General features: G+C 39.1%; 1 protein-coding gene across 1 annotated transcript in view; it reads right to left on the bottom strand.

Moving 5' to 3' along the window:
* Positions 1–13,246, bottom strand: part of ASB4 (ankyrin repeat and SOCS box containing 4) — a 53,951-nt gene that overhangs the window by 33,331 nt on the left and 7,374 nt on the right. The window contains exon 2 of the mRNA XM_084896695.1: positions 9,053–9,352. Within this exon, the coding sequence (XP_084752821.1) occupies positions 9,053–9,352 (300 nt within the window). The remainder of the gene's footprint in view (positions 1–9,052; positions 9,353–13,246) is intronic.

The raw sequence follows: 13,246 nt of genomic DNA, 5'->3' as shown, positions 1-13,246 counted from the left end.
AGAGAGAGAATGCCTCCCCATGCATGAAATTTTGTGCACCAGGCCCTAGCATTAAAATGTTATATGAAAAAATGTTATAAAATGTATAAAAATGTTATAAAAAATGTATAAAATGTTATATGGAAAAAAAAAAGAAAGAAAGAAAGAAAGAAAAAGAAAAAGAGGTGGCCTTCAAATGAACTGCAAGTTCACTCATTCACAGCAGAATGATTGGAGAAAATGTCTCTAGAAGTATCAGTGACCAGAAGACAAGGCTTTTTAGGATCATTCTCTGCCATCCGAGAGTCGAGGGTCTTGGCCAATGGAAGTCAAGAATTTACTTATTAATTACTGTTACTATTACCTTCTATGTTTGGCAAAGGATTTTGCCATCCTTTTTACAGTGATAAATTAATTTGTATGACGATATAAAGGTTTCTTTAAAATTAAACTTAGTAAGTAATATCAATTTGAAGACAATATTAAATTTCTAACAATAGAGCAGATGGGGCAAAACATCTCCAAGTTGTGTGTAAATGAGACGGTGATCAGATGTGTGCTATTACAAGGGATAACCTAAGTGAAGATGGGAGGTGATGGGTGTGAGACAGGTGTCTGTCAAGCCAGCATATCCTTTTATTTTTTTTTTTTACTAACAGAGAAGTCCAGTGACATCTCGCCTTACTCTGTCATCACCATTCACTAGGGACTTTCCTAACATGCTGGTAACTTGTGTCACTGTCACACCAAGAAGCAGGACCATCTTTGAAAAGGCACGGTCTCTTTTACACTGCCCTCATGCTCCATGCTCCACCAGGAAACATTTGAATTTTTATGGCTCTCCGACAGGACCAGATTTTCCTCCCACTGTCAGGATTTGCTTCCTGCAGAGCAAAGCAAGAAGCTTTTATTTTCCTCTGCCAAAAGGAAATAGGTAGAATTAATATGCTGCTTTTCAGCCAGCTAAACCTGACCCAACTCTCTTTATTGGTAGGGAAATGCAGGATTTGGGGAGAGGACATTTTCATTGAGGTAAATAAGCCCTTTCAACCTGCGAACACTATTATACTAATACCAAAGGAAACAAAGGCCAGGAGATGGGGAGCATTAAGTAGAAAGGCCAACAGAAAATTAGCAGACAAAAATACAGCATGGGGACAAAGCAGGCTCTGCAACACTGAAAGAAAAAAAAAAAAAAGGAGAGAGAGAGAGAGAGAGAAAAGTCCTTTAAGAGAAAATTGCATGCAATTTTTTGGCCTCAATTAGCCTTTTCCACAAAGAGCACTTTTCCATAAAGAGGCCATTAAATAGCAAATGAAATTACATTGGTTTTCAGTTGCCATGGCATTGGTTTTCCCGCTAATGGACTTCTCTGGTCCCGAGTTTAATGTTAGCCTGACTTAATCTTCTTGTCGGTAGGCTGTTTCAACTCTCTGTCCGGCCACAAAGTAATGTATGGGACTTCTCCTCAAAGCGCCTACCACGTAATCCAAGAGAGAGAAACTCTATCCTTCAGCTCTCTCCCTGGAGACTGAGAGGGTAACACTGACCCACGGCAGCATTTCATTAACCATGGAATAACAGTGTCCGTGTATTAGATGGCATTCATTCCCATCCATGTACTCAGGGCTCCTGGAGCCATTCCGAGATCAGTGAGGGACCGTTTATGGAGTATTCCCAATATACCCAGGCCTGCCCAAGGAGCTGAGGACATAAAGTACAAAAGAAAGGATACACAATGCTCACAGGCATCTAGAGTTTCCAGACCAGCAGACGCAGCTCCAAGCATTGATCTTGTCTCTTTCTCTATTTATCTATTCACAAAATGGGTAAAAAACTTCCCTGATTATTTTATTCACATTTAAAAAAAAAAATGCTTTCCAGGTACCACTCTCAAAACACATGTATATTATCCTAGGAATAAGGATCTGAAATAACATTTCCTTTTTCATGTTGCTTTGCTACAGCTAACCATTAGCTATGGTATCAAGTTTGAATGTGATACCTTGGATACTATTTTTCAGTATGCATAATCATATATAAATTTTCAAAAAAATAAGTTTATTCAGTTCATATTCTCCTATAAAGTTTTTTTTTTAAAATATTTCCATGTCAGTGAATATTCCTGGACAATATCATTATTAATGTCTGTATAGTGTGGAGGTAATACAGCTCAAAATTCTTCTATTAGCTATTTAAATATTTTTTAAGTTTTTTTAATGACTTTTCAAGGGCAAAAGAAATCAGACAATTTTTTGAGACAAAATGTATTTTAAAATAATAAATGCCAATATACCTACATTTAAATTGTGGTATATTTAAATGTATACTTTAACCAATCAAACATTCTAATGCAAAAATATATAATAAAATACACTATAACTACACTATTTTGAAGACGATTATAAAATGAGGAAAATGTCTCCACTTCTAGTATATTATATAGATCATGTGACCTACCACAATTCTGTTAAGTGATAAATGTCTTGCTTTCTCATCAGTTATCTCTTTGACTCAATGTATAAGCTGGTTTGATAGTAATCCTGATTTTGAGGCTCTACACAATTGAAAGCCCTGAACCAAAGGGTCTCAAATTAGTGCCTCATCCCTGAAGTGAACTTCGGGTGAAAGAAGGTTTTAAGCTTTAGATATTGCCTCCCCTTCCCCCCAGCTGTGCATTTACATTTCATTAAGAGTATATAAAAGCACTTCCTAATAAGTTAGTCATCATACAAGTTATAATCTTTTGTATCTTTATTAACGTAATAAACAACAATAAATTGTTATTTTAATTAACATTTTACTGATTACCAATGTAGGTGATCATTGTTATCTTTTTAAAAAATATATATATATTATTGATTTTTTTTTTTTTTTACAGAGAGGAAGAGAGAAGAATAGAGAGTTAGAAACATCCATGAGAGAGAATCACCGATCAGCTGCCTCTTGCACACCCCCTACTGGGAATGTGCCCGCAACTAAGGTACATGCCCTTGACCGGAATCGAATCCTGGACCTTTCAGTCTGCAGGCTGACGTTCTATCCACTGAGCCAAACCAGTTTTGGTTCATTGTTATCTTTATTTGCCATTTTTCCCCCTAAGATATGTTTTCCTGTTCTTGGTCCTTTTGCTCTTTCTTTCTTTAAAATTTTCCCTTAGTTGTTAACCTCCTTCAAGTTTTAATACTTTTCTTTATATATTGCCCTGGCTGGTATTGCTTAGTGATTAGAGCACCAGCCCACACACTAAAAGGTCTCATGTTCAATTCCCAGTTAAGGGGAGGTAACTGGGTTGCAGATTCAATCTCCAGCCCCAGTTGGGGGGAAGAGGGTGGGGGAGGAGGCAACCAATCCATGTGTCTCTCTTACATCAATGCCTCTCTCTCTCTCTCTCTCTCTCTCTCTCTCTCTCTCTCTCTCTCTCTCTCTCTTTCTCTCTCTCTCTCTCTCTCCCTCCCCCTGTCATGTAGTCTCAAATATTTTTCCCATTTTATAATGGCCTTTTAACTTTAAGATCTGTTTGCTACACAGACATTGATTATTTTTGCTTCATCTAATTTGTCTTTCTTTTCATTATGGCTTTGGCCTTTGGTGCCAAGGCTCTAAAGAATAAGTGGACTTTCATTTTTTCTCTTTGTTATCAGCCCATTCCTTCCAATCTCTGGGTAGTGTCTCTCCATGAACAGGGATAAAGGAGGTGGGAAATGACTGTGTCCTCCTGGAAAGGTGTGTGATAACATCTCTGAGGAGTGACAGGGATGGCAGCTTTCTGTCAGCCAATGGTTGATGAAGGCATTGATATAAAAGTCAAGAATTAAACAAATATATAATTTATTAACAATCTAAAAATAAAAAAAGCTTAAACATTTAAGTTCATTAATTAAAATCTAAATTGAAACTAAATCCATAACTAACTGTGAAAGGAGGTGATGGCCACATGCAGTCAGGTGGATAAGCTCCCACTGATGACACCTACCACCCCCCAGGTGTCTCTGTACTAGGCCCTTCCTCCAAGGGCAGGCAAGAAGGAGCATAAGCTGGGCTGATTGCTTTCTCCTTAATTCTCACAGGTTGAGAAGGCCATGGAACTCTTTAATCGTTCTCCCATAATTTCCCCATGACTTTTCCATCCTTTCCCCTCTCATCAAAATGTTCACCCTTTATGCTCTCTTTTTTTGGCTGATGACTTAGCTTTATACATTATTCAGAGGGAAAAACCATCAAATACTAACTGTCATCATACCACAACCAAATCTATGAATGCCTCTGGCATTTAAAGCAATCTTGTATTTCAGCCCATCTGTTAAAATTGAGAATATGTCTTATGGTCTCTGGATTTTATTCTGTCTCAACTTCTCTAAAATTTGGACCTTTCACTTATCCTGTCCAATGCATCTTCAACTGTTTTCTTTCCACAAATCATTCCATTCAGTATACAAACATTTTCTTTTCTCTCCAACTGTAGGTAATACTCTCTTGTGACCCCCGTATTCCCCTTCAGCAATCATGCTATTCTTTTTTTTTTTTTTTTAAGAGAGAGGAAGGGGGAGATTTGGTGATGTTTGCCTAGGTAAACTCCTGTACTCACCGCCTCCCATAACCAAATCAAAATCAAAACTAAAATACAGAACAAGCATCATCCAGAACCGTTGGAAAGCTGGCTGAATGGAAGTCCTCCAACTAGAGAAGTAAAGAAGAAAGCACACTGAGACTGGTAGGATGTGCAGAGGTGCGAACCAGGCTAGGCTGGCACTCACATGTTCTTCCTTCTTAATTGGGAGGGAGATTGTCTCTGCATAGGCTGCCCAGAGGAACAGGGGTCCCAGCCCCACACCAGCCAAGGGTCCCAGAGTTAGGAAAAGAAGTCCCTATGGATAGTAAGAATTATGGACTATAAAAACCAGTGCATGCCGAACCTGATTTGGCTCAGTGGATAGAGCGTCAGCCTGTGGACTGAAAAGTCCCAGGTTCGATTTCGGTCAAGGGCATGTACCTTGGTTGCGGGCACATCTCCAGTAGGGGGTGTGCAAGAGGCAGCTGATCCATGATTCTCTCTCATCGATGTTTCCAACTCTCTATCCCTCTCCCTTCCTCTCTGTGAAAAATCAATAAAATATATATATTTAAAAAAAAAAAAAACCACAGTGCAGATTGTGGCTCAGTGACACAGAGGCTGCTGGAGACCCAGCTATTCCTCTTAAAAGGCAGGAACCATGAACTGAACTTACAAGGTCCAGCTTCCTCTGAGCTCCAGCACCAGGGTGAGGCTTTGGGGAACATAGACACATACTAGGAGGAACTGGAATGTCTGGCATCAGGGCCGGAAACCCAGGGGTGGATTTCTCCCATATGGGGGTGCTTGTAGGGCTCATTGTTCCTATGCTGGGACCTCCCTGGTCATAGGGCTGACTGGCAGCCATTTCTGCTTGCTCTGCCCTTGTGACTCTCTAAGATTCCACCCCATCCAATTTACAACCTCACTCAAGCTGTGTGCAGCAGCTTTTGCAAATGAATGCCCTGTTCTTGTTCAGGCTAAAATCTCAAACAAGCTTCAGCTTGATCAGGGAGCCCCAAACTATCAATAAAAGACCCAAGACCAGGCACCAGCACCAGCCTGACTTGCTTGACAGCTGGGCCTCATCTAGGCACTTTCAATCCTGATACAAAGAGGAGGAATCTGCAGATCTCTCTGTAGCTCCTGCTGAGTGGCCCCAGGCAGTGGTTGACTTTGCACCTCCTTGGAGAAACAAGAGCCAGTGGACCCAGTGGTCAGTGTCAGACCATACCAGATTACAACTCTTCACATCCATAAGTGACACACACAAGGGGCAGACTCAGTGAGCAATAAAGCCCCAATGAAGCAAGTCCTGCTCCATAGGGGTATCTCCTGCACAGAAGCTCTTCCACTATAGTTGTAGCTGGTCTGGACATCAATTCCTCTTAGTGACACCAATAACAATCAAGTCTCAACTACAACAAGACTGGGTTCATAGCCCACAAAGGGGTACACCTAGAGCTCTCAGCTCAGGTGACTGGGGAAACTGAGCCACTGGGACCTATAGAACACCTACTACACAAGGCCACTCTACCAACTCAAAGAGATATAGTAGGTCTACCCAATACATGGAAACAAACATAGGGAAGCAGACAAAATGTTGAGACAAAGAAATATGTCACAAATGAAAGAAATGGAAGAAAGAAAACTACTGGATATAGAGTTCAGAACCAGGGTTATAAGGTTACTCAATAATCTTCTAGAAACCTCAAAAAAAAAATGGAAAAGGACCAGTAGGAAATTAAACATACACTAACTGAAATAAAAAATAATACACAGGGATTCAACAGTATAGTAGAGGACCTGAGAATCAAATCAATTATTTGAAATATGAGGAAGCAAAAAACACCCAACCAGAAGAGCAAAGAGAAAAAAAGAATCCAAAAATATGAAGATAGTGTAAGGAGCTTCTGGGACAACTTCAAGGGTACCAACATTTGCATTATGGGGGTGCTAGAAAAAGAGAGCAAGATATTGAAAACATATTTGAAGAAATAATTACAGAAAACTTCCCTACCTGGTGAAAGAAATAGACTTACAAGTCCAGGAAGCACAGAGAGTACCAAATAAGAGGAACCCAAAGAGAACCATACCAAAACACATCATAATTAAAATGACAAGGGCTAAAGACAAAGAGAGAATCTTAAAAGCAGCAAGAGAAAAGCAGTTAGTTACCTATTAAGGAATGCCTACATGATTGTCAGCTGATTCCTCAACAGAAACTATCCAGGGCAGAAGGGAGTGGCAAGAAATATTCAATAGCAAGGACCTACAACCAAGATTACTCTACCCTGCAAAGCTATCATTTAGAATTGAAGGTCAGATAAAGAGCTTCACAGACAAGAAAAGCTAAAGGAGTTCATTACTGCCAAACCAGTGTTACATAAAATGTTGAAGGGTATTCTTTAAGAAGAGGAAGAAGAAGAAAAAGAAAAAGATAAAAAAATATGAACAACAAAATGGCAACAAATATATATCTATCAACAATTTAATCTAAAAATAAATGAATAAGAAATCTAATGAACGGAATAAACTGATGAATAAAATAGTATCAGAGGCATGAAAATGGAACAGACTGATGATTCTCAGAGGGAAGGGTATGGGAGGTGGGGTTGGAAGAGATTAAACAAAGATCTTATATGCACATATGCATTACCCATGGACACAATCAGGTGGCGAAAGCCTGGGGTGGGACAATGGGGGGAGAAAAAGGGACATCTACAATAATCTCAACAATAAAGATTTTTTTTAAAAAATGAGAAAGAGAGGAAGGGGAGAGAGAGAGAGGGAGAAATATGAATGTGAGAGAGTAACTTTGATTGGTTGCTTCCCACATGCACCCTGACTGGGAATCAAACCCACAGCCTGGGTATGTGCCCTAATCAGGAACTGAATCTGCCACTTTTTGGTGTATTGGACAACACTCCCACCAACTAAGCCGCACACTGGCTAGGGCAATCATTCTATTCTTATGCTCACTTTTGCAGCCAAGCTTCTTGTAACAATTATTAACATATGCCATCTCTAGTTTCTAACCTCCCATTTACACCTTATATCATTCTAATCTGGCTTTAATACCCACCATTTCATTAAAACTATTTTTGTCAGTGATAACTCTGTCACTTAATTTAATGAACATCTAATTAAACCTCTAAGTAGTTATCAGTACGGCTGACCACTCTCTCCTTCTTGAATTGCCTCTTTATTAGTCTCTGCGATGCCAAAATATTCTTGTGCTTTCTCAAGTTTATTTACCAATCCCCTTTACGCTCATTTCTTGGCTTCTCTCCATTCCATAACATTTAAATATAAGAATTTATCAGGGTTTGGCCCTAGGTTCTCGTTTCACTCTCTACAGTATTGATCTAGGTGATTTCATTGATTTCTTTAGCTTCAAATGTGGTCTATAGGCCAACAATTTCTACACTGACAGCCTTAGTCCAGAGCTCTTTTCTGAAATCCATATTTTTATGTCAAGTGCATTTTTTACTTAGTCACTTTGATGTCAAAGAGATCTGAAACTTCTCATATTCCAAACTAATCTTGGAGGAGTCATTCCTAGATTAGAAATGATTTTGAGAATTAGTATAAATCTACAGCGATCAAGTCGGTGGAGCATTATCCAGAAAACATTATCTATCTATATATCTATCTATCTATAAAGTTTAAATAATAATGCAGTGTTTATTAAAATATATTTCAGTTTTAAACTTGAGCTATCTCCATTAAAGTTTGTATATCTATTTTGTATACAAAACCATACATATATAGAACCATACATATTTAACCAATTAATTTTTTTAAACATTTTTATTGATTGACTTGAGGGAGCAGGGAAAAAAGAGACAAACATCAATTTGTTGTTCCACCTATCCATGCATTCATTGGTTGATTCTCATATGTTTTCCTGATCAAGGATCAAACCTGCAACAGTGGGGTATTGGAAGGATGCTCTAACCTTTTAATGGCTAGCTATTTCCCATTATAAAAGGTTCAGTTTACATATCATATCTTTAGAAAAGTCTTAAACATTTTGTAATAGTTCCTGCATGACACTCTCTTTCATAGTGCCTATGTTGCTCTTTTCCCAATTAATAATTTGATATTTATGAATTTATTTTTATAACATTTATCTCACCTACTAGAATATAAGCTCCTTAAAGGCAGAAACTATTTTTTTTCTTTTTCACTTACTTAGCACATTACCTGATACATCAGAGGAGCTAAATAAATACTTATGTAAGTTAATAAGCCTCCAACAATTAAAAAAACAAACAAACAAAAAACATGATTCCAATGAGATCATCACTGAATGGCCTGCACCAACATAACATTATCTGTCTATCTATATATCTATCTGTCTATTTATCTATCTATCTATCTATTTTTAGGGGCCCCTGACTAATGCTTAATGTATGAATATACCTACTACATTGTCTGAGATAAGACAGGATCACCAAGTTTCAAGCCCATGAATGTGAAAATAGATGACAATGTCAGCCACCCAGAAAGGCTTACCTCTCCAAACCAATTGCTTGGCACACAGAATGGAACTTGGAGTTGTACAAAAGTGCAAAGCTGTGTGTCCACTTAAGGAGTAGCTATTGAGCTTTGCTCCATGGTCACAAAGGATCTTAACACAATCCAAGTTGGCCATTTCACAAGCCACATGAAGAGGAGTTTTCCCGTTGGGTCTACAGTTGATTGTAGCATTGTGGTCCAGTAGCACCAAAAGACATTCCACGTGACCAAACAAGACAGAGAGATGCAGGCCTGTTGCCCAAGAGGACTTTAACTTATAACTAGGCAACCAATAACCTGAAAAAGAAAGGGAAAGAAAAGTTAGCTTCTTGGCCTAGGACTTCCCCGTGTTTTATGAAGACTTTTAGAGTATTTTACTTTGGTCACATTTATAAAACTGGGGCAGGGAGATAATTCAGAAGTTGTAAACTAGTAACTAATGGGTTTACAAATGTTTAGTTAAGTGTCATATTTGGACTTACAAAGGGGGACAGGTGCTCTTGAGTACTTACTATTTCTACCAGCCTCTATTAGTTTGTTCTTTTACTTACTTTACCTTCTTGGCTCTCCCAGGCACTTGAGTTTGAGACTTTCATTTTCGTAATTGCATTTTATTTTATATGGTAAATTACACAAGACTCATCTGTGTGTGTGTGTGTGTGTGTGTGTGTGTATATTTATATATATATATATATATATATATATATATATATATATATATATCACCCTAATATGCAAATAAACCAAACAGTAGAACAACTGAACAACCGAACAACTAGTCATTATAACGTGCGCTGACCATCAGGGGGCGCATGGGAACATGGTGGGCTTTGGCAGCAGGTGGCAGAGAATGGAACATGGCGGGATCAGCTCTGATGAGATGGTGTAGCAGGTGACCAGGGGGGCCAGACCAAGGCAGGATAGTTACTAAAAATTATTTGCTCCTGCATGCCATGGTGCTGCTGGGCACTCACACTTGCTGCCAATGCCAGTGTTGGCACCTTCTGCTGGCACTGGAGACACCACTCACACACGCTGCTGGTGCCCAGCACCAGCCATGCTCACTCAGCACCATCAGTGGGTGTGAATGGCAGCTGCTGGCCCCAATCACCCCTGAGGGCTTCTTTACCTTCCCCTGCTCCTGAGGGGCAATCAGGGCAGCAGATATTGCTCGCACCCACTGACGGCACTGGCCCTGCTTCAGCCCCAATCACTCCACACCATCAGCAGGTGCAAGTGGGGCCAGCACTGTCAGTGCATGGGAGTGGCAGCAGCAGGAGCAGGTCTGCCAGCAGACAGGAGACCAGGGCCATGGAGGGAGGAACCAGGCAAGGGTGAGGCAGATGGGTCAAGACCCACCCCTGTGCCCACTGCTGCCTCTCAGCCCACAGTTCCTTTCAGGGTGCATGAATTCATGCACTGGGCCCCTAGTATTTAAGAATTGTTAAGATCCCCATTATTGTCTTGAATGATGTCAAAGATTTAATTACAAGCTTAAAATTTTTATTCCATCACAGCTCTTTTTCAAATAGTTGTTGCTGTTGTTGTCAATCTAAGATGTGAATGTATTTGATGTCTTTACAAAATTTGTCATACCAAGATTTTATTTGCCTGTTTGTCAGTTTACACGATACCTTTTTCCAAAGAAGAATTTAAGGAAACTCACAAATTTTACACTAAATTTTTTAATAACCTAGAAAATAAGTGCAAAAAAATAAGGTAGGAAATAAAAAGAGGTCAAGGATAAGATAGGTACACAAAATTCACACTATATCTACACACTAGAACTGCACTATCAGTTTGCCTTTGAACTTCCTGGCAGGAAATAAACAGGAAAACCTATGTTATGCAATTAACTATGCCCACAAATTATATACATATTAATTGGTCAGGAGAAGCATAGTTATTCCTAGAAGTGAGATCTTAGGTAAATTTTTCTCATTAGTTGGAAATGTTTTTTCTCTCTCCTTTCCCTTCTCTAACCTCTGACTTCTGAACACTGGGCTAGTTCTTTTTATCCAAGGCTCCAACAATTTCCATATTTGACAAGCTATAACAAAAATAACTTTATGAATCTTCTTTCAGTGTTAATACCTAGAGCCATGGCATTAAGCTCACTATGAGTGGGGAATGAAAATAGGTACAAAAAGCCCTGACCAGTTTGGCTCAGTGGATAGAGCATCGGCCTGCAGACCGAAGGGTCCTGGGTTTGATCCCGGCCAAGGGCATATACCTTGGTTGCGGGCACATCCCCAGTAGGGGGCATGCAGGAGGCAATTGATCGATGTTTCTAGCTCTCTATCCTCTCCCTTCCTCTCTGTAAAAAATCAATTAAAATATATTTTAAAAAGAAAATAGGTACAGAAAGATGAAATGTAGATGGCAAGATGAAGATGCAGAGATAGATCAATAGCATAGAAGGGAGTCTAGGACTGAAGCAACAAAATGCATTTTTGAAATTCTTTTGTTGATGAGAGAGGGAGAAAGAGAGAGAGAGAGAAGAGAAAGGCAAATCGGGAGAGAAGAACATCAATTTGTTCCATTTATTTATGCATATATTGGTTGATTCTTATGTGTTCCCAGACCAGAAATTGAACCTGCTTATTGGGATGATGCTCTAACCTACTAAGCTACCCAGCCATGGCTCAAAATACAGTTAAACATGGATAAATCAAAAGTTTGCTTTCAGGTTATAAAAATTCCACTATACACATACTAGGTAAGCAGAATATGATTTAATAGTAATTTATTTGAGGGAAGGTCTGTGGATTTGAGTTAACAGTAATCTCAAAATGAGCCAACAGGGGATGGAGCTGCCAAAAAGTTAATCCAATCATAAGTTTCATAAATGAAAGTGTAGGGCCCAGAACAAGTGAAATAAAGTTGTATTCTTCCCTGATTAGAATGAGATCAGAATAAATCTAGAATATGTGATATTTCTGAGCATCTGGGTGCAGTCAGAGGATGAAGACTAGGGGATCAGGTATTAAATTCTCTCATTTCAGTGAAAAACACTACATATGTGCTCCTCCTGGGTATTTATCCTACAAGTATAATCACTCAAGTGTGAAATGTGGAACTCTTTGTGAAGGGTATGAAGTTCCCAGAAGCTATTAATCCTGGCCACCTGGCCTGTGGTAAAAAAATACACACTACCATGTACACCACACAACAGCATTGTTCTTTTTTTCTTTTTTCTTTTTTAATATATTTTATTGATTTTTCACAGAGATGAAGAGAGAGGGATAGAGAGTTAGAAACACTGATGAGAGAGAATCATCCATCAGCTGCCTCTTGCACACCCCCTACCGGGGATGTGCCCACAACCAAGGTACATGCCCTTGACCGGAATCAAACCCGGGACCTTTCATCTGCAGGCCGACACTCTATCCACTGAGCCAAACCGGTCCCAGCAACAGCATTGTTCTTGATGGCAAAGGATTACAAACAACTTCAGTGCCCATAAGTTATGGTACAACCATACAATCTAATACTACGAAGCTATTACAAAGAAGGGGGTACTTCTGTGTTTACTGATGTGGAAAAATCTCAAGATACAGTATTGAGAGAGAGAGAGAGAGAGAGAGAGAGAGAGAGAGAGAGAGAGAGAGACCTGAACAGTGTGTATAATATGCCATCATATGTTTGTGTATTTATAAACACCTAGAACAAGGTACAGTGGTGGTGTCTAAGAACTGGGGGGTCGAGAACTAGGACATTGATTTCCTTGTCCTTTAATGCCCTCTTTGAGCTTTTACATTTAGTGCCCTGTGGATGTATTCTTTTTTATTAAGGTATTATAAGTGTACATATCTTATCATTGCCCCTCCCACCCCACTCCCATATATGTATTCTTATTTATAAAAATAAACTATTGTCCCCTATCCAGAGGGCGGAAATAATTTAGTTTAAAGAGACCATTTATAGGGTCATGCATAATGCTCATTAATTCTGAAGTAATGAAGGAGCCCAAACCAAAGTTTATTTTTCTGCAGCCCACCTTCTAACGCACGTGTGTGTGTGCGCGTATGCGTGTGTGCATATTTATTTATACACACACTTTAATCTCTTTTTCATCCCATCAGAATTTTACTTTCTCTTTTTCCCAAATCTTCCATGGTCTAAATCTGCTCTTTAAAAAGAAATACAAATCTAATTCACACTAAGGTATAATTAACTGAGGATGGTTTA

Source organism: Pipistrellus hanaki (genome assembly GCF_964339955.1).
Source record: "Pipistrellus hanaki genome assembly, chromosome: 10".
Taxonomy (NCBI): Eukaryota; Metazoa; Chordata; class Mammalia; order Chiroptera; family Vespertilionidae; genus Pipistrellus; species Pipistrellus hanaki.
The sequence above is the reverse complement of the archived record's forward strand: the minus strand, read 5'-3'. Positions and strand labels throughout refer to the sequence as shown.